A 25,866-nucleotide genomic window follows, 5' to 3' on the forward strand; every position below is an offset into this window, starting at 1 on the left:
GGTGCCTCCGTCTCCCCCTCAGTGCCTGCGAATTGGGGGCTATGTGTGAGTGGATAGGGCAGGGCATGGGATAAAAGGAGTGAATTAATAATATTAATATAATATCAATGGGGGTGGTTAGTGTGTGTGTGAGAGGTTGGTTAGTGTGTGTGTGACGCCTCATGCCGCCCCCTCCCCTCACAACCACGCGTTGGAGGAACTGACCCAACGAGTCTGCACTTGGTCTAGTATACTTTTAAAACTGTGTGTGTGTGTGTGTGTGTGTGTGTGTGTGTGTGTGTGTGTGTGTGTGTGTGTGTGTGTGTGTGTGTGTGTGTGTGTGTGTGTGTGTGTGTGTACGGCATTTTGCCTTTGAAACGTATTTCCTCGAAAACCTGATGCAAAAACGAGGAGATTTTTACAATTTCGGTTGGGATTTATCTTATGAGTTCAGAAATCCACTCCTTGGTCAATTATTTCCCCAGATTTTGAATAAAATTGATCACAAAACTCACTTTTTAAAAAATATAATCGCCGCTTGAGCTGCTGACATCACAATGCCCACATTCCCACCAATCGACGCCCACCGGCCTGCAGGCGCCGCCCACCCCCCGCCGCAGCGGACTAAAGCCCTGCGCCCAGCCCAAGTACGCTCGCGCCACGCCTCCCGCAGCTCAAGTTCAAGTTCAAGTGAGTTTATTGTCATGTGTTCCTGTACAGGACAATGAAATTCTTGCTTTGCTTCAGCACAGAGAACATAGTAGGCATTTACTACAAAACAGATAAGTGTGTCCATATACCATAATATAAATATATACACACATGAATAAATAAACTGATCAAGTGCAAATAACAGATAATGGGTTATTAATACTCAGAGTTTTGTCCGAGCCAGGTTTAATAGCCTGATGGCTGTGGGGAAGTAGCTATTCCTGAACCTGGTTGTTGCCGTCTTCAGGCTCCTGTACCTTCTACCTGAAGGTAGCAGGGAGATGAGTGTGTGGTCAGGAATGTGTGGGTCTTTGATGATACTGCCAGCCTTTTTGAGGCAGCGACTGCGATAAATCCCCTCAATGGAAGGAAGGTCAGAGCCGATAATGGACTGGGCAGTGTTTACTACTTTTTGTAGTCTTTTCCTCTCCAGGGCGCTCAAATTGCCGAACCAAGCCACGATGCAACCGGTCAGCATGCTCTCTACTGTGCACCTGTAGAAGTTAGAGAGAGTCCTCCTTGACAAACGGACTCTCCGTAATCTTCTCAGGAAGTAGAGGCGCTGAGGAGCTTTCTTGATAATTGCATTAGTGTTCTCGGACCAGGAAAGATCTTCAGAGATGTGCACGCCCAGGAATTTAAAGCTCTTGACCCTTTCAACCATCAATATAAATATAATATTGATATAAATGGGGCTGTGGGTCCCCCTCCTACTCCTTCCAAAGTCCACAATCAGTTCCTTGGTTTTGCTGGTGTTGAGGGCCAGGTTATTGCGCTGGCACCATATGGTCAGTTGCTCGATCTCTCTTCTATACTCTGACTCATCCCCATCAGTGATACGTCCCACAACATTGGTGTCGTCAGCGAACTTGATGATGGAGTTCGCACTGTGACTGGCTACGCAGTCATGAGTATAGAGTGAGTACAGCAGGAGGCTGAGCACGCAGCCTTGAGGTGCTCCCGTGCTGATTGTTATCGAGGCTGACACATTTCCACCAATACGAACAGACTGTGGTCTGTGAATGAGGAGGTCGAGGAACCAATTGCAGAGGGATGCGCAGAGACCCAGTTCTGCGAGTTTGGTAACCAGCTTGGAGGGGATGATTGTGTTAAATGCCGAGCTGTAATCGATGAATAACAGCCTGACATATGAGTTTCTGTTGTCCAAGTGGTCCAGAGCGGAGTGGAGGGCTAGCGCGATCGCATCCACCGTTGATCTGTTGCGGCGGTATGCGAACTGCAGTGGGTCCAGGTTTTTGTCGAGGTAGGAGTTGATTTGCTCCATGATCAACCTCCCTCATCACCACCGACGTTAGTGCCACTGGTCGATAGTCATTGAGGCACGTCACCTTACTCTTCTTGGGCACTGGTATAATTGATGCCCTTTTAAAGCAGGTGGGGACCTCAGACCTCAGAAGTGAGAGGTTGAAAATGTCCGTAAAAACTCCAGCCAGTTGGTCCGCACAGGTATTTAGCTGGACTCCCACGCCTGCGCGCCCGCTCACTCCAATCCCCCCCCCGTTCTCAAAATGCTCAGCCGATCGGGAGGTCACAGCAGGTCACAGCCGGTCACCGGTGGACACCGGCTTGCTTCTGAAACCACTCCGTCTCCCCCAACCGATGGTGGAACATGGCGGCGGCAGTTATTGTCACGCGGGGCATTACTCCCTCTGGGAAACCTGAAATTCCTCCGCTGATCGCAGGGACATGGGGAATCGTCACGCGAGAGCTGCCGAGGCTCTCCACGCCGCCCGAGGTCGGCCCCGTCCGAGCCGCCCGCTCACCGAGTTCAGGTCCACCCTCTCCCTCCCCCATCCTCTCCCCATCCCTCCTTCCCTCTCCCCCCTCCCGCTGCAAACCCAACGTGCTGCCAGTCGCGCCTCTCGCAAGTCCTTTGATAAAAAACCTTGCAACCCCCCCTCCCTCTCTCTCTCCCCCTCCTCTCTCTCTCTCCCCCACCTCTCTCTCTCTCCCTCCCTCCGTCTCCCCCCACCTATCTCCCCGCCTCTCTCTCTCTCCCCCACCTCTCCCTCTCTCTCTCCCCCACCTCTCCCTCTCTCTCTCCCCCACCTCTCCCTCCTCCCCCTCCCTGTTCCCCCCCTCCCTGTCCCCCCTCTCTGCCCCCCCTCTCCCTACCTCCCTCCCTGCCCCCCCTCTCTCCCCCCCTCTCCCCCCCCTCCCCCTCTCCCCCTCTCTCTCTTCCCCTCCCCCCTTCTCTCTCTGCCCTCACTCTCTACCCCCCCCCCCCTCCCTCTCTAGACGCGCCTGCAAGTTGGGGGCTATGCGTCAGTAGATAGGGCGGTTATGGGGCAAAAGGAGCAAATTAATAATATTAATATATTAACAAGGGGGGTAGTTAGCGTATGTGCGGGGGGGGGGGTAGTTAGTGTGTGTGTGGGGCTGGTTAATGTGTGTGACGCCGCATGCCGCCCCCCCCCCCCCCCTCAACTGCACGTTGGGGGAACAGACCCATCGGGTCTGCACTTGGTCTAGTATAAACTAAAACTGACTTTTACTGTCTTCATCATATTCCAGTTGTGCAGTTTAATGTCATGGAACATTGCCTACATCATGTTTACTGAATTTCAAACATTGTTCACAATAGAAAAGACTTTCAGATGCTCACGCCAAGAACACAAACAACCAATTTCTACAGTCAGCGTATAACATTCAGCACCAGGTATTCATCACATTTTAACTTACAAAAAGACAATGGAACTGAAAGTGGTAAGACATCCAAAATAGTGCACAGTCCTTATGTTAGGTTTGGGAACATGTGCATCTTTTTAATAACCAGACCAAAAAATCTATAGTAATAAATATCAAGAGTTTACTAAAATTAGATTTCAAAAGCAAAACCAAATTAAAGCCACTTGATAACATGGATCAAGTGCATAGACCAAGTATGAGTTTCTGTCTGACAGACTGTGCCCAGTCTCAGCAGTGACTGGGCACAGTGTCTCTTAAGCCGCTGTCCCACTTAGGAAACCTGAACGGAAACCTCTGGTGACCTTGCGCCCCACCCAAGGTGAGGTTCCCGGAGGTTTTGGTCACTCTCCCTAATGGTCGAAAGTGGTTTCCGCGTAGTCGAGGCTTCTTCTATGTTCCTGCGATTATTTCAACAAATTCAAAACCGGCCTTGACTAAAAATAGGTTGCCGTTTGGTCGAAGCCAGTGGAGTGGGGTTGCTATTTACTTACAGGCAGTCGAAGGCAATCTCCTTCGCTGACCGGCCATTTTGATTGGCTCATTGGAGTTTTCAGCAAAGATCCTAGGATCTTTGGTTTTCAGGACCTAGATGAGCCGCCGGAAGGTAAAATGCCCGCTAACTTTATTAAACTTCTTAAAACTGTCTCCACTCCTTCTCCCCCCCCCCCCCCCCCCCATTCTCACCTCCTTCTCTCTCCCCTTCTCTCCCTCCCTCCCGCGCTCTCTAAAGGACTTACCATGCTCTGTGGCAGCCGTTTACCTTCCCCTTCATCGCGCAGACAACGCTCCTCCGCTGTCCCTGGCCCCCACCTTCGCGATGTGTGTGTGTGTGAGGTCGGTAGCAAAGATCCTGTAGGATCTTTGGTCAGTAGATGCAGCTCACGCCTCGGTGGAGGCTTTCCAGGCGTGTAACCAAAACCTCTGGCGACTCATGGAAACCTTGGGTGGGGCGCAAGGTCACCAGAGGTTTCCGTTCAGGTTTCCTAAGTGGGACAGGGGCATTAGCTTCCATTTCACAGTTTGCTTTCTGTCTTAGCTTCACATCACCAGCAAACATGGATATATTATATTTTGTTCTCTTATCTAGTTTATAACCATGCACTGTAAATATGTAAGATTGAAATTAATATTTATACATAAATGAAGCTGAAGCCTGCTAACCCCAAAATTACCCATTTATTTCCAACTCTGCTTTCTCCCGATCAACCAAATCTATTAATAAAGTATCCCATTCCCACGTCCCGCTTGACACCAAGCACAACGACCGTTACGGGATCTTTACTGTACTGTATTATCTTTGTTACTGTATTTTTCTCCTAGTATAGATGAAGTTATTTCCCTCGATCATAATCAAAGCATATATGTATGAGGGGCCATATGAAGTTTATTTATGAATTAAATATCTATATAATTAAAAGTCTCATCTTGACCACTTCATGATTGCGCAGTATATTAATTTTAGAAAAAACGCTACCATATATTGCTAGGATTTTTGGTCATCTTACTCACAGTCCTCCTCCGCTGATCAGGTCCAGATGACTTTTCGCATCGATGAAAAATAAAAGAGTTCTGAGTGTTTAAAAAACCTTGAGATCCTCTCGCCTGTCAATCACCGCGATGAAGGTAACGCCCTTTCTGGGGGAGGGGGGGGGGGGGGTGGGGGCAGGACTATAAAACCCCGGATGCCTGGACGTGACTCAGTCTCTCTGCAAGATGGTGAGGGAGAGGCCATGACTCTCATTCTAAGCTGGGAATCAACTGAACTGTGAGGCTTCATTTGTTAGCCCTTAATGAAAATGAAATGAGTTGTTTGGCCCGCTGCCCTACCTGTAATTGAAACTGCAACGCTTTATTAGATCTGATTGCGTTTGGTTCAAAAGTCCCGCTCATTTCATGGCTTCCGCTTAGTGGACAGTTCGCGCTGATTGCGTAAATTCCGGTGAGTGCAGAGGTCGCGCAGATTGCGGACTTACAGCTGACTGCGGAGGCCCGAATGTGGAGAGCCATGCTGAGCCGTGTGAGTAGATTCAAGAGAGTTTACTGCCATATATATGGTGTGTGAGTCAGTGTGTGTGAGTGTATGTGTTTTTGAGTGTATGAGTGTGTGTGTGTTTATGTGTTTGTGAGTGTATGTGTGTGTGCCCTTGTGTGTGTGAGTGTGTGAGTGTCTGTGTGTGTGAGTGTGTGTGTGTCTGTGTGTGTGTGTTTATGAGTGTATGTATGTGTGTGTCAGTGTGTGTGTGTGTGTGTGTGTGTGAGTATGTGTGTGTGTGAGTGTGTGTGTGAGTGATTGTATGTGAGTGTGTGTGATTGTAAGTGAGTGTGTGTGATTGTAAGTGAGTGTGTGTGAGTGTCTGTGTGTGTGAGTGTATGTGTGTGTGAGTGTCCGTGTGTATGTATGTGTTCGCTTGTGTGTCTGTGAGTCTGTGTGCGTGTGAGTCTGTGAGTGTATATGTGTGTGTGTTTGTGTGTGCGCGTGTGCGTGTGTGTGTGTGTGTGAGAAATTTGCTGGCCTGCACTCTGCTTGAAATGCTGTGAAATTGGATTTGCTGGCCTGCAGTCCCCTTGAAGTGCTGTGAGATTGGGTTTGCTGCCTGCACTCTGCTTGAAGTGCTGTGAATTGGATTTGCTGCCTGCACTCTGCTTGAAGTGCTGTGGCATTGGATTTAGTGCCTGCACTCTGCTTGAAGTGCTGTGACATTGGATTTGTTGCCTGAACTCTGCTAGAAGTGCTGTGGCATTGGATTTGCTGCCTGCACTCTGCTTAAAGTACTGTGGCATTGGATTTGCTGCCTGCACTCTGCTTAAAGTACTGTGGCATTGGATTTGCTGCCTGCACTCTGCTTGAAGTGTGTGAGATTGGATTTGCTGCCTGCACTGAATGATGACTTTTGAGGTAAATTCTCTGATTTTCTTCATTAAAATTTGACCGCTCAATCTCTCTATTTTAAAATTGTCTCTTTTTTTATGAACAGCAAAGAGTCATCAAAAGGCAGTGAGCAGCAGAACAAAACAAGAGGCACAACAAGAAATAACTGAACATAATAAATCATCTTTAACATTTAAATTGTTGTTATATTTTAGACTTAAGATATTGGAATTGGTGGAGAGGTGGAATATTGCGATGGAGGACCAGCCCTCCCGTATGAAGCTGGGACCCAACGGGTCCCACTGAGTCTAGTTCATGACTAAATGTGGCAGAGTTTTTAATGTCACACTTTTGGTGTCCAAAATGGTGGGAAAACTATGAAAATTTGTCTTATGAAAACAGTTTTTGACTTTCGGTCTTGAAGTTATCTAATTTATATCTGTTATTTATAAGGTTTCACATAATTGGTAGATTTTTGTTATGGACAGTGTATTGGTGTAAAAAACTGAATAATAATCTTGTTCCTTAAAATCTCTCCAGTTTAGTAAAAAGAAACATGTACATCTTCCAATGCACAATATTATCATTCATTTTGACATAAAAGATCTATTAATTTACTCCTGTATTGTCTTTAAAATCTCTACATAATCATAATTCCACTACTTTTTAATTTAATTTAGCTACCTTGCCTCTTATATCTTTGTATTTTGCCTTACTTCGATCCCAGCCTCAGACTCAACTAAATCACTCTTAAACTCACTGTAAAATTCATTTTTATCCAGAGACTCCTCAAGAGGCTAATGAATCATGTCTCAATGCACAATGCAATAATTACTTGTACCTGAACGGTACATTGGAGCAACTGTAAGAATTCAAGAGGTGTAAAAGAATATGATCCAACACCAGGATCATGGTCACTATTTGAAACTGGCACTGAATAGAAATATACTATAAATCAATAGAAAAATGAAAAAGTGACACCCTTTACCTAGGTAGACAAAAATGCTCGAGAAACTCAGCGGGTGAGGCAGCAACTATGGAGCGAAGGAAATAGGCAACATTTCGGGTCGAAACCCTTCTTCAGTCTGAAACACCCTTCTTAAACACCCTTTGCCCATTCATTTTTTAATTTAATAGAATTGAGAACATCTAGAAAGTCCTGGGAAAAGGTTTAACGTGTCAATGTGCTCAAAGAAATTCAGGATGCAACATATCAGTTCTAAAAATAGACAACATGGAGTCATTTTTAAATTCACTGATTAGTCATTGAACCGTTATTCAACCCGCCGAGTCCACGCCAACCTTGTTGCCATCTACACAAATCCCATTTTCCCACAATAAGAATATATCCTTCTATGCCTTTCTATTTAAGTTCTTGTCTATCTTTTAAACCAAATGATTGTGTGTATATCACTAGTTCCTCTGGCAGTGCACTTGGCTATCAACTGTTCTCTGTATAAAAGCACCATATCTCCTTCAAAACGCCTTCATCTCACCTTAAACCTATGCCCTATTTGAGCAGCTAGGCACCAAAACTAGGCACCAGGCACTAAATTTTAAAGCTGAACCAAAAAAGGTAATAATCTCTGGACTGCTACCTGAGCCACATGCACATTGGTATAGTTGAGAAGTTTACAGTTGAATGCATGGCCCAAATATCAGTGTGGAAGAAATGGATTTGAATTTGTGGGACATTGGCCCCAGTATTGGGAAAGGAGCTGTTCAAAAGGGATGCACTCCACTTAAACCCTGGTCCCAGCAAACCGCATAACAAGTGCTGCAGAGAAGGCAGGGGGCCGGGGGGGGGGGATGTCAACAAATTGGAAATGGGACAAATCTTGTCTGAGGTATTTCAGGATCCAACATTCACCTTTATTACAACCATTCCGTAAGAACCAAGATCAATGTCCAGTGCATAAATTCTAAACGTTGCAGGAAAGAACCCGGTGCGTCCCTGTCGGCTTCGGAAGCCGACAATCCCCTGCTAGGAAGCGGTCGTTCCAGGTGGCCCAGCCACTGTGATGACTCTCCCGACGCCGGGGCAACTCCACCCGGCCAGAACGGCCAGGAACATCGGGCCTCCGTAGAGGCAATAGCGGTGGCCTCAAATAGGCCTGACTTCTGGGAGAACTGGGGTTGGGGACTGGACTTTGTGCTTTCCCCCACAGTGGTAACCATTGTGGGGGGATGATTTTTCTGTGTGTAGTTACTATGTTAGTCTGTGTCCAAGATGGCTGTCGGAAGAGAGAGTGGACGCTGGCGTGCTTTAGCTGCCGCTGCTCTCTCTTCACATTGTGTTTTTTTATTTTTTTTTATTTTGTGTCATTGGAGCGATTTCTATCTTTAATTTGTATATTGATGATGTCCTTATTATTTATTTTTCTCCGACTATATGTTTTTTTCTCTTCTGTTAATCTCTGTAAGGTGTCCTTGAGATTTGAAAGGCGCCTGAAAATAAAATGTATTATTATTATTATTATTAAAGAACCAGGATATTATGTGAATTCAATTCTTTTGATGCCAATCCTGTTAAGCTTTTATTTATTTTTTAATCAAATGATCAAATGGTCTTCAACCTGAAACGTTTTGTGCAGATTCTACAACAGGTTGGTCCGGTCACATTTGGAGTACTATGTGCAGTTTTGGTCCTCCTACCATAGGAAAGGTGTTATTGAACTGGAAAGGATGCAAAAAAAAAGGATGTTACCAGGTCTGGAGAGTTTGAGTTATAAGGAGAGGTTAGATAGGCTGCACCCCCCTCAAGCATAGGAGATTGAGGGGTGACCTTGTAGAGTTTTATAAAAACATGAGGGAAATAGATCAGATGAATAGTCAGTCTTTTAGGTTTCAGGTGAGAGGATTAGGATATAAAATGGACTTAGGGTCCTGTCCCACTTGAGCGATTTTTCAGCGATCTGCAGGCGACTGTCAAGTTCGCGGCACTCGCTGAAAAACCGGGAACTGGAATGGCAAGTGTCAGAGTGGAACACGCACACATACACAAACACATTACAAAGGCGGGGGCCAGGGAAAGCGGGGGAGCGCTGTATGAAATTCACACGGTGCAATGCCATGGTGATACAGACGCACACCGCGATGAACAGGAAGGTTAAGATGGCTAGCACAGTGTACTGTAAGTCCTTTAAAAGAGGGGGAGGGGGAAGGGGAAAGAAGGGGGGGGGAAGAGGGGGGGGGGGGAGAAGGAGTGGAGACACATTAAAGAAGCCAGACAACGTTTAATAAGCCAGAGATACACAGCTGTGAAGTTTGGCGGTGATTTAACATTATCGGTCGGTTCTCCTTGGTTCTGAACACTCGTGCTTACTTTTTTTCCCCCCAATGAGCCAATGAAAATGCCTTGTCAGCAAAGGCAATTAACTAAAACTGCCTACGACTAGCTCGACTACCTATAACTACATGGCGACCCCACTACTTCACCGTCTCTTCACCTTTTTTTAAATTTTAAGTCCTGTTAAAAAATGTTAGCTGGAGGTCTTTTATGGGGTGGGTGGAGGGGGGGGAGGGGAAAGGGGGAAACTTTATTTCTTAGTCCCCAACCTGGTCGGAGAGGCAGCATCCCTCCAAGCTGCTTCTTCGCCCCGTCCTCGCGGCCTACCATCGAGAATGGAGCGGCGTTTCCTGTCGGGACCGGCCGGGACTACAGCTTCGGCGGCGGCGCAGCGCTGGGATACCAACACGGAGCGGGCGATGCCTTATCGGGTCGCCGACTACCAACCACGGAGCTGGGGCTGCGGGCGTCCGGCCGCGGGCGGCGCTGGATTTGGAGCGCTGCGGAGCCTGGGATTGAGTTCGCCGGGGTCGGAGCTCCAACCGGCGCGGTCTGAGGACTACGAGTGCCCCGGTCTCCGGGGAGGAGGCAGCAGCTCCAGACTTTCCAAGCCGCTGAGGAATGTTTCACCCGATGCTCCGGAGTTCCATCTTCACGGCAAGAGGGCCCTGAAAATCATCGGACTGGCTGCAAGGCCACTAATGGGCCCCGACCTCAGGTGTTTCACAGAGGAAGAGAACTTAACTTTCTGGTGCCTTTCCCCACAGTGGAAATTTTTTATTCTACTGGGGGGGGGGACATTTGTGTTGAACTCTATAATGTGTTGTGTCCATTTTCTTTATTTTTTTAACCTTTTTCTCTGGTTTGTATGGAAACTTATTATCTATTTTATGTAAAGCACTTTGGTGTCAATGCGAGTTGACTTAAAACGTGCTATATAAATAAAACTTACTTACTTACTTACTTAACCTGCACCTATGACTACAAAAGCATCGATTTTCTCCATGGCAACCAATTTTTGGCCGCAGAAAAATTTTCAACATGTTGAAAAATTTGTGGCGACCATACTGAAGCCGCAACTAGATCCCAGAATGCGGGAACTCCTCGCGACCATGAAGGAGATTCACCTGAGACCACCAGCGAACATGTGGCAACCATGTGGCAATCATGTGGCGACCGCAGAGTCTTCTGCACTCGCTTAAAAAGTCGCATGTGGGACAGGCTCTTAGGAGGCAACTTACCTGGTGGTGCTTACTTGGAACGAGCTGCCAGTGGAAGTGGTGAAATGGGTACAATTACAACATCTAAATGACACTAGACAGAAACATGGAAAGGAACAGTTTTGGAGGGATATGGGCAAGGTGCAGGCAAGCGAGACCAGCTTGGTGAGAAAACTTGGTTGGCATGGACTGAAGCGTCCATTTCTGTGTGTATAATTCACTGGCATTATCACGTTACCCAAATGGCTGAGTGTTTCTAGAATTTTCTGTTTTTTCCCCAATTTTATTTAAATCACTTTCCATATCCAGTTGAGCAATTTGCAAATTTGTTGCCTTGTTTTCTTTAAATTGCAACATAACTATTGGAAATGTATTTGGCTTTAAAGAGGATAAAACATACTATCTACAGATTTCATCACTGTCCACTGCCAATTCTGTTCCACTATCAAGCAGTGAACAGAACTTCACTGCTGCTTTCACTTTTAAGTTGTATCCCTGTCCAGCTGTTGAACTGAAATTTGCAGTTCACTAATATACTGAGAGTTCAAAGCAGAGCTCAGGATCAGAGTTGCCAATTTTTTTTGTTAAATCTGATTCATTATGCAATACTGTTATGCACTTCCAAGAAAATCTATGAATTTCAAAAATAGAAATTTCATTCTGAATTAGTAAATTCACAATTAAACACATATGTGATCATTCAACGTTCCACAACTGATTCATTTTTACACTATGCACAAACCAAATCCTTCCATTGGGAGTTTGCTGTCAAGTAAACAAATTATATCAACATGTAATTAGTTGGTTTTCATGCAATGGCAGGAAGGGATGTTTAATTTTCCTGTAATCTTATCATTCCCCTACTCTACATCTCAGGCTATTATATTGAGAAGTACATGATGTTGCATTTATATTTTGCTTTAAAATAAAATTAATCAGTTGCACAACAAACAGGCAAGAAAAACTAGCGACAAACATGAGTACGCATACATTTTAAAGTAAACTTGTAAAATTATTCCATCATTCGCCGTTAGTCAAAAGAATGAGAATAGAGATGAATAAATCTGTTTGCTGATGGTAGGATTTGGCGAGTGATATTCCCTAGTTTAGAACCAAGGATGTCAGTATTTCACCGACAATGCTGTCATGAAGTGGAATTGAGGTACAGTTCTGCCAGGATCCAAGTGAATGGTGAAATATACTCAACAACTTACGAGTATATTCTTGGTCCAGTAATGAAACTTTGTAAGTTAAAGAAATATAAATATGAATAGAACTATTTTTCAATCACACTCTTTATTGAAATCTTATTTCATTCAAAACAATTCAAAAATAGATTTTTGATTTAATTCAGATTTAACACAAAAATTGTTTAGAATCAAATGAAAATGAATTGTCCCTTGGTTAAATCAATTTTCATGAGGCAAAATGAAACTAAAATATACCCCCAAAAAAATAATAAATATCTGCAGTTCTATCGTGTCACATATATTACAAGGATTCTGCCGTTCCAGTTCCCAACAAGTGTCTTGTGGCATTGCTGGGGATACTGTGATTACTAAAATTTAAAATAATCTTGTGACATTCAAAAAATGTCTGTAGTTAAATTAGGACCATGTCATTTAGATGTGTTTCTGCAATTGGTGGGGTAGGGTTAATGAAAAGGATGTACTTCTAGGATCAGAGCCTACGAGCATCATAAATAACTTTTTTTTTAAACTTGTATTATGCCTGAAGCCACTTCCCAATGCCTGCCTGTAGAGGTTCAAACCTACTCAGATAGGTCCTCTAAGCTATGTTGATCCAAGTCTCAAGATTTATGCAGATCTCCCTCTGCATGAATGGCAGGCATCATCTGCAGGCAATGTATGAGCAATGTTTATGATCATGGAAAGCTGGAGGGCATTTCACAACATTGTGTACATCAGCCTGCCAGATATGTTATTTTCAAATTCTAAAAAAACATGCTCAGCTCTGAAAGGATAAAATGTGATATACTTTTCCGCAAAGATCAGATGTAAAAATAGTTCCGAATACTTTGAGTACTACACAAACAGAAACATTTGTGTTAAAAATCAACCCAATACCTCGTTTCTGTGCTCCAAAGATTTCACTTATCCGAGCAAACAGGTCCGGACTTTCATATTTATCTTCTTTTGCTTTTATCCAGAAACAGTTCTCAGGCATTTCAAGTGGTCTGATCTGTGGGAACAAATGATACATCAAAAACCTACCATTAAAATAACAGGCTGTGACATATTTACATTTTGATTAAATTATTTAATTCTTTTTAAATTACCAAGTTAAATAGTTGACTGAAAAGTGTACATGGTTGCATGAAAGCAGATCTTCTGCCTGGGCACCAGTTCTTCTGTGGAAGTCTGCAAGTCCAGCGCTGCTAAAAGTATAAGCTGGAAAAGGCATCATGCCACTTTTGGTGCTGGCTACTCTTTCGTTGCACCAGTGAACTCCCATATGGAGTTCAACAGGACACTGTAAACTTCCACAGAGGTTCCAGTTCTTAGGCTTGGACACTGGTCTACTGAACTTGCATCAGTTCACACCAGGATTAAGCATTCTAGTCCAATTGAAAATATTTGCTTGGAAGACAATTCTGTTTATCAATTTAATATAATGGCATGAATTATTTTTTTTAAGTGTTAATTTGTTTATGATGCTTCTCAGGTATGTTGCATATTTATGACTTCCCAGACTTTGCACCTTTAGACCTTGTTGTACTACAGAGTAGCATGCCATGTGGATGCACTGGGAGCCACACACCCAATGGAAAACTGCACTAGGATCATTTAGGATGAAACAGCAGTAGAGAAGAGCAGTAACAAAGAACCAACCACTGGCTGCTCTTTCAAAAACAAAAGGAAACAGACATTTAGCAAGATCTATGTACAAAATTCTATTTATAAGTGTTTGAAATGCAAAATAAATATACAACTTAAATGTTTGGTTGATTTACATTTCAACCATTCAATTTCACATTAGATGTCCTGCTGATAGGCATATTTTGGATATAGAGAACTAGAATTTGCACTGTCACAGTTAATGGGAATTAATTTCTGGTCCCTGAATCACCCAACACATTTGTGCTTTTGTGCACTTTTTTTTTCACTACTTTCCATTTTTCTATTATTTGTCCTCATTTTTTGCTCATTTTGAAATCCATTTAATAGCCCATTGAAATAAATTATTGTACATTGCTGTTTTTCATATATTTCATATATGAAAGTGTTTTTCATATATTGTATTTAGCAAAACTGCTTACATTTACAAAAGTAAGCAATCCCAACAAAATGTTCCAGCTGCTGTTTCAACGGATTGGCAACTGGTTAAGACCAAGACGTGAACCTGGAATATTCATATTCTATACAACTCATTTATTCTCGGAAAAAAATTGCTGCATCGTCAGAAAAATTATATTGTAATTTGTATTGAGCAAAAACTTCAACTTGTCTTATGTTAAATGTTAGATAATCTGTATCACATGACTATGATCCTAACCAACCAGTGTCCCACTGTCCTACATTCAAATACTTATCATAACCAAACCTCACTAATTTCTGAATGTAAATCCAAACATTTTCAATAGCGAGTTCGGTATTTCAACTGGGCATGCCTAGGTTATAGGTCACTCGCGATAAAAAATTCTCGCCAGCTGAGCTGCTGTGTGTATACCGAAGTGCGTTTCATCCGTATTTTCCAGTTTTGCTTCTTCGAGGTAAGAAAATACAGGTTTCAAAACTATTAACTACGTGTATTTATGGTTCATTTGTTCAAAACTATGATGATTTTGTTGGTTTTATTGCTTTATGCTTCGGTGTTTTATTGTTTTATACTTCGGATCGCAGAACTGTTATACCAGTGTCTCTAACTAACTGCTATGTTCAGTAGACATAATATTGCTTTAAGCAGTTAGTTTGAAACACTGGTATTACAGTTATACGCTCATTGCAGTTATTGGTGTTGCTAGTAAGAACTTCGGCAAACAAACTTTTATAGTTTTCTGTGATATATTTGGATTTGTTCACTCCTTGTGGTATAGTAATGTAACTTTATCAATGGCAGTATGTAGGACATCGGCAGTAAGTGCAGTGATCATTCAGGTCGCTTTGTGTTTTATTTTTTTAACTCAGCTGAAAATAAACAAACTGTTGAAACAGACTCTCGCTTTCGTTACTGCCGTTGCAGTGTCAACCCTTGTGGGTCCATCATTTACATGCCGCTGGAAATTAAATCTCGCCCCGGACTCCTCCACTCTCTCTCTCTCTCTCTCTCACTCCTCACGAACAGCTACCCGCTACAATAGGCGGAATGGTCCTTTCTTTCGTTAATCTTACTCACAGTCTCTGATGCAGCCGGTTTCACAGACTTAACCGTGACCAGCCGCATTTAACCAGGGCTCTAGGAACTCGGCATCTGATGGGGATGAGGAGGTTTCCAGAGGGAAGGCAGAGACAACTTAGAAGCCGGCAAAATATGAGGAGCTGTTCCTCAAATTTGCATGTGGCCTCACTCTGACAGTGGAAGAGGCCTAGGACAACAAGGTCAGTATGGGAATGGGAAGGGGTGTTAAAATGTTTGGCAATTGGGAGATCATGTAGGCCAAGGCAGAGTGAGCGTAGGTGTTCAGCGAAACAATCTCCATATCTGTGCTTGGTCCACACCGAGAACAAAGGATACAGCAGATAAGGGAGGAAATGCAAGTGAAAGTCTGCCTTACCTAAAAGGACTGTTGGGGTCCCTGCATGGAGTCGAGGGAGGAGGGCCTCCTTTTGCTCTCCCGATTCTCAGTCTGAAGAAGGTTCACGACCCAAAAAGTCACCTATTCCTTTTCTCCAGAGATGCTGCCTGACCGGCTGAGTTACTCCAGCATTTTGTGTCTATCTTTGGTGTAAACCAGAATCTGCACTTCCTTCCTAAACTGAGTATAATAGTTGGCAAGTCATGTTGCAACTGTGTAAAAAACCTGAGCTTAAATTGGATTATTGGGTGCTGTTCTGGTCAACCCATTATTGGAAAGGTGAAGCTTCAGTGATGCGAAGATTTACCAGGTTGTCTTTTTGAATTATATTGTCTATATGGGGAGATTGGATAAACTTCTGATTGTTTTCTCCTGAGTGTTGGAGGCCAAGGGTCGACCTATTCAAAATATGTCAAATTATGAGAGGCGGTGTAAATAGTCAGTAGGGAAGAACTGCATAGTCAGTCCTTTTCTCGAGTAAAAATGTCAAATACTGGAGGGTTTGAGTGAAAGGGAAAAAGTTTAAAAGGAGATGTATGAGGCAATTATGTTTTCTTTTACACAGTGGTAGGTGTCTGGTGCCAAAGTAGGTGCTCGGGGCAGATATAACAGTTATATTTATGAGGCATAGATAGACACACCAGAAAAGGGGAGTAGAGTGATATGGACCACGTGCAGGCAGATGGGATTAGTTAGAATGGCATCATGGTTGGTATAGTGAGAATAATAGACATAGTTCCTGTGCTGTTCTATGTTCTAAATTAGAGTTAAAAATTTCCTATGATATTAGTATGGCTTTTCATTTGAAAGCAACGTTTAATTCTTTGTCATCCATAAATAAGCTTAGACATTGAAGCTCGAGCCTCACCAAATTATAACTGTATGTAAACTTAAACAGATTAGATAATAAATTTCCTTGGTTAATCTCCTTTCTTCATACAAGACATCATTTTTATTTAATGCTTTGATTTTCAACATAAATATTCATGGAAAATATAGATAACAGTCCACTAGTTTTTACCGATAGATTTAACTCGATAAAATGGATTATATTTGAACTTTCAAACAGTAAAGGACCCTCAAAGAAAAAAATCAAATTTCAATGGACACAAGCATTAAATTCTGATCAAAGCAACAGATAAACTGAGCTTCAAATTATCTGCATCTGAAATATACCATATGTGAACAAAATTATACATTCTCTTCATAAAATCAAAAGAATAGAAGAAAGAACAGGAATTGGCCAAATGCTTTACAAGTCTGCTCTACTGCTCAGGAAGATTCTGGCTGACCTGTTCTTTCCAAAGCTCTACTTTCTTCAGTGTTCCCCATAATCCTCAATAGCTGATAGCTGATTAAGTTATAATTGGAGATTTACTGTTCCTATTTAAACAATATATCGTTTTGTAATGATTAAGAATTTAATTGGATGAGTTGGGTTTTTTTAAATTTACTTTTTAGAATTTTAGTATGATGGTATCAAACAACAACGTTTACCTTCTCTAAGTTACTGTTAATTTAATGTAATGGTATTATATATTAATTTAAAAAAAATTCTTAGCCTTTCCATTTTTAAAATTGAAGGATTTTTTCCCCCCTGTCTTTAGACAAACAAAGTGAATGCAGTTCTTGTTTTTCATATTTTGACCTTGGATAAATAATATGAAGTAGCTCTTGTGTTCCACAGTTAACGCGTACTTTTTAAACCATAACATTAATTTTGTTTTGGCTATTGAGTGGTAAATATGCCTTCTTTTTACGTTGGGTGCTGTTGTTAGGAGAGATGGGGTAGGGAAGAGATTAGGTAGCGTACTGACTGTCTACTGGTCAGTTTCGGGCTTTGCATGGGTGTGGGTCTTCCGCATCTAGCTTCATTTTTTAAATCTGAACTACAAAAATGTCTGAAATGTCGTCACTTCTGGCTCTGCTCTAGATTTTTGTACTTCCAGTATCATGAACTATTATGCTTTAAGAAATTAACCCTTTACACACCACATGATTTTTACAAACAATATGGATAAAGTTGTTAACTTTCTTTCATGGAATGTGAATGGTTTGAACCATCCCATTAAGAGGAAAAACATTTTTAAAGTTCTTTGTAGACTAAATGCTCAGATTATCTTTGTTCAGGAAACCCATGTAAGGCAAGACTACAATCAACACTTTTTCAAGTTTTGGAGAGGACAGCAATTTCATTCAAATTCACAGGCTAAGGTGAAAGGAGTCTCTATTTTTATTGACTCCTCAATTCCGTTTGTTCATTATGAAACAATGTCTGATCCATATGGTAGTTTTTTGGTGATTACATGTGTTCTTCATAACCAAAAAGTTGCTATGGTGAGTGTTTATGCACTTAATATTGATCACCCTGAGTTTTTTAAACATTCTTGCATCCTTTCCTAATTTAAATGAACATTTTTAAATAATGGGTGGAGATTTTAACTGCTGTTTGAACCCCTCGATGGACAGATCTGCATCTGATCATGTGCTTCCAAATAAATCAGCTAGTTTTATCAATTCTTTTTTACTTGACTCTGAAATGTTAGAAGTCTGGAGATTCTTACACCCAAATGATAAAGAATTTTATTTTTTCTCTCATGTATATCATAGATACTCTAGGATTGACTACTTTATAATAGATTCTCGGCTAGTTTCATCGATCACTGCATGTGAGTATGATGCAATTGCTATTTCTGATCATGCACCATTGAAACGAACAATCAAACTACCTGATTCCAAGTTTAGTGCTAAACAATGGCGATTTAATGCTACTTTGCTTCAAGATCTATATTTTGTTAATTTTATTACAATACAATACAATACAATACAACACCTTTTATTTGTCATTTGAACCTCACATGAGGTTCAAACGAAATTTGGTTTCTGCAGCCATACAAAAAAAGAACCAAGACACACACCAACACAATTCAATTCACACAAACATCCATCACAGTGAGTCCTCCTCACTGTGATGGAAGACAAAAACTTGTCTCTCCCCTGCACTCCATTCCTCTCCCGAAGTAGAGGTCAAAGCCCCCGGCGGGCGCTAGCAAGTCTGCGGCCACTCAAAGCCACGCCGGGCGATGTAGGGCCCTGCCCCGGGTCTTGATGTTGGAGCCCCCGGCGTGCGCTAGCAAGTCCACGGCAATTTACAGCCGCGCCGGGCGTTGTAAGGCCCCCCTCCAGGTCACTCTCAACCCCGCAATTTGGGCGGGAGAAGTCGCCGTTGCAGGTGCCTCGCAAAGCAGCCTCCCACCGGGGACCCGCGAGCTCCCGGTGTCACCATCCACCGGAGTCGGGTCGCAGCAGCTCGCCGCCGCAGCTCTCCACGTTCCGAAGCTGGCTAGCTCCACGGAGGTAGGTCCGTAGCTCCACAGCTCCACAGCTCCACGGAGGTAGGTCCGCAGCTCCACAGGCTCCGTGACTTGAGCCCCCAGGTCGCTCCGGTTGGAGGCCGCTCCACGGCGCTAGGCCCCAACGGCAACGGAGACCCGACAGGGAAAAGGTCGGGTCTCCATGCAGGGAAGAGATTTAAAAGTTCCCCCCCCCCCCCACCCCCCACACATACACATTTAAAAACCCACTACAAACTAAACCCTCAACAGGACAAAAAAATAAAAAATACACAGACAGACTGCAGAGGCCGCTGAACTATTAAAGTTCAGATTGCTTTTTTCTTCTTAACAAATTCTACTGAAAAAATATCAAATGGTGTAGTCTGGGATGATTTTAAGGCATATATTCGTGGACAAATTATTTAATACTCCGCAGAATTAAAAAAACAAACTCAAAATGAAATACGTATATTGGCTGATGAAATTAAAGAAATTGATAACAAATATTCAAAAGCTCCTAGTTTAGAGCTCAATAAGAATAGAGTTGAACTCCAATTGAGACATGATTTGTTATTAGTATCACCGATTGCGAATCAGCTACTTAAAACCAAAATTCAATTTTACATACATGGCGAAAAATCTGGTAAATTACTCGCTAATCAGTTGAAAGCGGTGTCGGCCAAACACCAGATGACTAAAGTGAGTAAACGGGATGGTACACAGACTGTAGACCATGATGAAATTAATGAATCCTTTCAGGAATTCTATACCTCCCCATACCAATCAGAATTTCCTACTGATTCCAATATAATGCATGAGTTTTTAAAGAAACTGAACTTGCCAAATTTACCACATAATGAGTCTCTGTTGTTAGATGAACCCATCACGGAGGAAAAAATACAGAAAGCAATCCTTTTGATGAATTCTGGTAAAGGTCCTGTCCCATCAGCATGCGATAGCATGCTTCTAGCGCGACCAAACGTGGTCGCTTGAGGCGTACGGCCTCGCGGGGCAGGTCCCACTTAGATCGCCGGAGGCGTACGTAGTTGTGCGGGGCTGGTCCCGACATCGCGCGAGGCTCCAAAAATCTTGCACTGTCCGAAAATCCCGCGCGACAACGGCCTGTCGGTCCGACACTTGAAAAATATAAGATTGGTCCAAAATTTATTTCTTGGATCAATCTGATATATCAGATTCAGATTCAATTTTAATTGTCATTGTCAGTGTACAGTACAGAGACAACGAAATGCATTTAGCATCTCCCTGGAAGAGCGACATAGCAAATGATTTGAATAAATAATAATAAGTGGGGGGGGGGGGGTGATTGGCAGTCACCGAGGTACGTTGTTGAGTAGAGTGACAGCCGCCGGGAAGAAGCTGTTCCTGGACCTGCTGGTTCGGCAACGGAGAGACCTGTAGCGCCTCCCGGATGGTAGGAGGGTAAACAGTCCATGGTTGGGGTGAGAGCAGTCCTTGGCGATGCTGCGTTCTCCGCAGACAACGCTAGCTTTGGACAGACTCAATGGAGGGGAGCGAGGAACCGGTGATGCGTTGGGCAATTTTCACCACCCTCTGCAATGCCTTCCGGTCGGAGACAGAGCAGTTGCCATACCATACTGTGATGCAGTTGGTAAGGATGCTCTCGATGGTGCAGCGGTAGAAGTTCACCAGGATCTGAGGAGACAGATGGACCTTCTTCAGTCTCCTCAGGCAGAAGACGCTGGTGAGCCTTCTTGATCAGAGTTGAGGTATTGTGGGTCCAAGAGAGGTCATCGGAGATGTTGACTCCCAGGAACCTGAAGCTAGAAACACGTTCCACCTCCGTCCCGTTAATGTGGATGGGGGTGTGTGTGCCGCCACTGGACTTCCTGAAGTCTACAATGAGCTCCTTGGTCTTCTTGGAGTTAAGGGCCAGGTTGTTGTCAGCGCACCATGCTGCTAAGTGCTGGACCTCCTCCCTGTAGGCCGACTCATCGTTGTTGCTGATGAGGCCAATCACCGTTGTATCATCTGCATACTTGATGATGGAGTTAGTACCATGTACAGGTGTGCAGTCATAGGTGAAGAGGGAGTAGAGGAGCGGGCTCAGCACACAGCCCTGTGGAACGCCGGTGTTCAGGGTGAGGGTTGAAGAGGTGTGCTTGTCTAACCTAACAGACTGGGGTCTGTTGGTTAGAAAGTCCAGTATCCAGTTGCAGAGGGAGGGGTCGATGCCCAGGTTACCGAGTTTGGTGATCAGTTTTGATGGTATAATGGTGTTGAATGCTGAGCTGTAATCGATGAACAACATTCTTACGTAAGTGTCTCTGTTGTCGAGGTGGGAGAGGGCGGAGTGAAGTGCCGTTGAGATGGCATCCTCCGTACTCCTGTTCTTGCGGTAGGCAAACTGATAGGGATCCAGCTTTTGAGGTGTGCCAGGACCAGCCTCTCGAAGCACTTGGTGAAGATGGGGGTAAGTGCAACTGGGCGGAAGTCGTTGAGGCTTGCCGCAGTGGAGTGTTTTGGCACTGGCACGATGGAGGTGGTTTTAAGGCACGTGGGGACAACTGCTTGGGCAAGTGACAGGTTGAAGATGTCAGTCCAGACGTCTGTCAGCTGCGCAGCACAGGCCCTGAGCACGCGCCCGGGGATGCCGTCAGGGCCAGCAGCTTTACGTGCATTAGTCCTACTCAGTGCCACGTATACGTCGTTGGGGGTGAGTGTGAGGGGTTGGTGATCGGCAGGTAGCACAGCCTTGATGGCTGTCTCTAGATTGTCCCTGTCGAAGCGGCCATAGAAGTGATTAAGCTCCTCAAGGAAGGAGGCGTCGCTGGATGTGGGGGTGGTGTTGGAGGGTCTGTAGTCCGTGATGGCCTGGATGCCTTGCCACATGCGTCGGGGGTCGGAGTTGTTGTTGAAGTGCTCCTCAATCCTGAGCTTATGGCAGTGCTTGGCCTTCTTGATGCCCCTCTTCAGGTTAGCCCAGGCTGAACTGTAGGCTCGAGCATCGCCTGACCTGAAAGCGGTGTCCCGTGCTTTCAGCAGTAGCCTGACCTCGCTGTTCATCCATGGCTTCTGATTCGGGAATATGGTCACCTGTTTGAGGGAGGTGACACTATTGATGGTGGAGTTTATAAAGTCCAGAACAGAGGATGTGTAGGAATCAATGTCCGTGTGGGAGTCAAGGGTGGCCTGGGCTGCAAACGCCTTCCAGTCAGTGTTTCCAAAACACTGCTGAAGTGTGAAGTCCGCTTCCTCTGACCAGACTTTAACTGTCCTCACAGTTGGTTTAACCCGTCTGATGAGTGGGGAGTAATTAGGGAGCAGGAACAATGCATTTCATGACAACCGAGGTGAGGGTCCCGGTATACCTCAGGCGTCTATACTTACCAATAATCATAGATCCCCTTTTTTCAGGCTCTTTCGAGGTACTAGACAGGGCTGTCCTTTACTGTTTGATATCACTTTGGAACCTCTGGGAATCCCCTAATATTTCTGGTATTATCCGTGGGAATAAGACACATAAGCTATCTCTTTATGCAGATGATCTGTTATTATTCATTTCTAACCCTGAGAAATCTATTCTAGCAATAGTAGCTTTACTTAATAAATGTAGTAGTTTTTTCTGGTTATAAACTAAATCTTAGTAAGAGTGTCTGGATAGAGTGTCTTAGTAAGCCTGGCTGAATGACTACCGTCCGGTGGCCCTCACCTTGGTTGTCATGAAATGCTTTGAGAGGCTGGTGAAGAAACACATCTGCGCCTTCCTCCCTCGCAACATGGACCCGTTGCAGTTCGCATACCGTCCGAACAGATCCACGGACGATGCGGTCTCCCAGGTTTTGCACACTGCTCTCTCGCATCTTGACAGCCAGAAGGGGGGGGCTCGTGAGGATGCAGTTCATAGACTTCAGTTCAGCCTTCAACACGATAGTCCCCACCAGACTGGCCGAGAAGCTACTGGAATTAGGGCTCAACACCCCCCTGTGTGCCTGGGCCCTGGACTTTCTCACCGCCAGGCCCCAGGTAGTCAAGATGGGAGGGAATACATCAAAGTCCCTCACCCTGAGCACAGGATCGCCCCAGGGTTGCGTCCTCAGCCCCCTATTGTACTTCCTGTACATACATGACTGTGTGGCTAGGTTCAGCTCCAACTCAATAATCAAGTTTGCTGATGACACTGTGGTGGTGGGCCTGATTTCAGACAACGACGAGAAGGCCTACCGGGAAGAGGTGGCTGATCTGGCACTCTGGTGTCAAGACAACAGCCTCCTCTTGAACATCAAAAAAACTAAGGAGCTGATCGTGGACTTTAGGAGGACACATCATCCGAGGACGTACACACCATTGAGGATAAATGGGGATACTGTGGATAGGGTGAGCTGTTTTAAATATCTGGGAGTCCACATCTCTGAGGATATGACATGGACATCACACGCCGCAGCACTCGTGAGTAAGGCAAGGCAGTGCCTTTACCACCTCAGGCAATCGAGGAAATTCAGAGTGTCTCCGAGGATCCTCCAGTGCTTCTACTAAGCGGCTGTGGAAAGCATCTTGTCCGGAAATATTACCATCTGGTTTGGGAATTGCTCTGCCCAGTACAAGAAAGCTCTGCAGAGAGTAGTGCATTCGGCTGAACGCACTATGGGAACTTCACTCGCCCCCCTGCAGGAACTATACATCAGGAGGTGCAACTCCAGAGCCAATAAAATCATAGGAGACCCCTTCCACCCCTGCAACGGACTGTTCCAGCTGCTACGGTCAGGCAAACGCCTCCGTTGCCATGCTGTGAGAACGGAGAGGTTGAGAAGGAGTTTCTTCCCAGAGGCCATTAGGACTGTAAACTCCTATCTCACCAGGGAATAACTTTTACTGTACCACTACTGCTTTTTTTGAATTGCTGTTTTTTTCCCTTTTTCCTTCTGCCCACAATATTTAATATGTAAAAGAATATGTGGTTCTGTTCCATTCTGTTTGTAGTTTGTTTGGTTGTTTGTTTGTCTTTTTGCACAATGTCCGCGAACATTGCCACTTTTCATTTCACTGCACATCTCGTATGTGTATATGACGAATAAACTTTACTTGACTTGACTTGAGTGAGCTCTTTCCATTAAACAATCTAGTTTCGAATTATGGACAGTTTCCATTTAGATTGACTACCAAATGTTTTACTCATTTAGGCATTAAGATTGCCAAGAAACACAAGGATTTATTTAAAGCCAATTTTACGCCTTTAATTGACCACATCAAACAACATGTCACTAAATGGTCACCAATGTCCTTATCTCTAATAGGCCGAATCAATGCTATTAAAATGTTTATCTTACCTAAATTTTAATATTTATTTCAGACGATACCAATTTTTATTTCTAAATCTTTCTTTGAAATTATTGACTCCAAAATATCCTTATATTTATGGCAGAATAAAAATTCCACCCTAAGTAAAAAATACTTACCAAAATCAATAAAAGATGGTGGTTTGGCACTGCCGAACCTTAGATTTTACTATTGGGCAGTTAATGCTCGCTATTTAACGTTTTGGACAAAAAATTTAGAACATACCCCAATGTCCAAGATGGATAAATCTTGAACGTGATTCTATGCAAGGGCTATCATTGGCTTCTATTCTAGGGGCCTCGTTACCTTTTACAATTACGAGATTAAATAAATATACGACTAACCCAATATTAAGACATACACTTCGAATATGGTTTCAATATCGTAAGTTTTTTGGATTGAATGATTTTATTTTATCGAGTCCTATCATATCTAATTTTTTCTTCCAACCTTCTAGTACTGATCAAGCCTTTCCGTTATGGAAGAGGAAGGGATTAGTAGCTTTTCATGATTTGTTTTCGGATGGTTGTTTTATGTCTTTTGAACAACTCTCCAATAAATATAATTTACCTAACACATTTTTTTTAGATATTTACAAATTAGACATTTTTTGAGGGCTACTCTAACCTTTTTTCCGTTACCACATCAAACCGATATCTTGGATAATTTTTTATATTTGAACCCTTATCAGAAGGGCATAATTGACTCATATGTTTTAGCCCTGCCCACTTTTGGAAAAATATTGGAAATAAATTTTTGATACTATCTCTGTAGTGTCAGGTATTGATTTATAACCTCACCCTATTACAGCAATTTTTGGGCTACCAATGTTAGATTCTATCCATCTGTCCCGTTCAGCCCATCGGCTGATTGCTTTTACCACATTAATTGCCAGAATATCTATTTTATTTAAATGGAAAGATTCCAATCCTCCGACCACACTCCATTGGTACTCTGAAACAATATAACCATATAACATATAACAATATAACAACATATAAACAATATCATGTTTAAATTTAGAAATAATTAGGAGTGACATTGTTGAACCCTTGGTTAAATTTGATAGGACTTGGGGAGGATTTATTCAACATTTTCATACGACATAAACTGTCCCCTCTCCAACTGTTATAAAAAAAAATTTTACTGGTATAAGGTGGAACGGACTTGACGACAAACAAGGACTTAAATTATTGAAACTCTTTGCAGCCCAGATTCTGTTTAGCTTTTTTTGGCTTTTTTTTTCTTCTTTAGTTTAGGGGGGTTTTGTTTTTTTGTTTTCTCTCTTTTTTTTTTCTTTTTATCTTTTTGTTTTTATACATATAAGTTCTCTTTTAAAAACTTAACTATACAGGTGCACAACCTTTTATCCGGAGTTCCGGAAACCGAAAAGCTCCGAAAACCGGACATTTTCCCCAGGATGTCGTCTGCACACCAAGGCTCGCGTTTGGCGCCAAACTTGACCCGAAACGACCCACGGTCAACCCAGGTCTGTAGTACTGTAGCGGCTGCCTGCTCTCCGGGGAGACACTTAAACATCTGTAAATCATTGCTTAATAGTTAGTCAGTTAGTTTGGAGGGCTTTTATGTGAAGGGGGAACTTTTTTGAACATTTCAAAATCCAGCGGCGACCAGAAAAGCGTTACGACTCTTTAGGCGACTTGAGGAGACCACTCACGACT

The 25,866-nt window shown here is 43.5% G+C and overlaps 1 protein-coding gene across 2 annotated transcripts in view; it reads right to left on the minus strand.

Moving 5' to 3' along the window:
• diaph3 (diaphanous related formin 3) overlaps positions 1-25,866 on the minus strand; it is a 474,403-nt gene that overhangs the window by 314,037 nt on the left and 134,500 nt on the right. For both annotated transcript variants that reach the window (XM_033022314.1, XM_033022313.1), the window contains one exon: positions 12,865-12,979. In XM_033022314.1, the coding sequence (XP_032878205.1) occupies positions 12,865-12,979 (115 nt within the window). The remainder of the gene's footprint in view (positions 1-12,864; positions 12,980-25,866) is intronic.

The sequence above is a fragment of the Amblyraja radiata genome, chromosome 6, assembly GCF_010909765.2.
Source record: "Amblyraja radiata isolate CabotCenter1 chromosome 6, sAmbRad1.1.pri, whole genome shotgun sequence".
NCBI classification, from domain to species: domain Eukaryota; kingdom Metazoa; phylum Chordata; class Chondrichthyes; order Rajiformes; family Rajidae; genus Amblyraja; species Amblyraja radiata.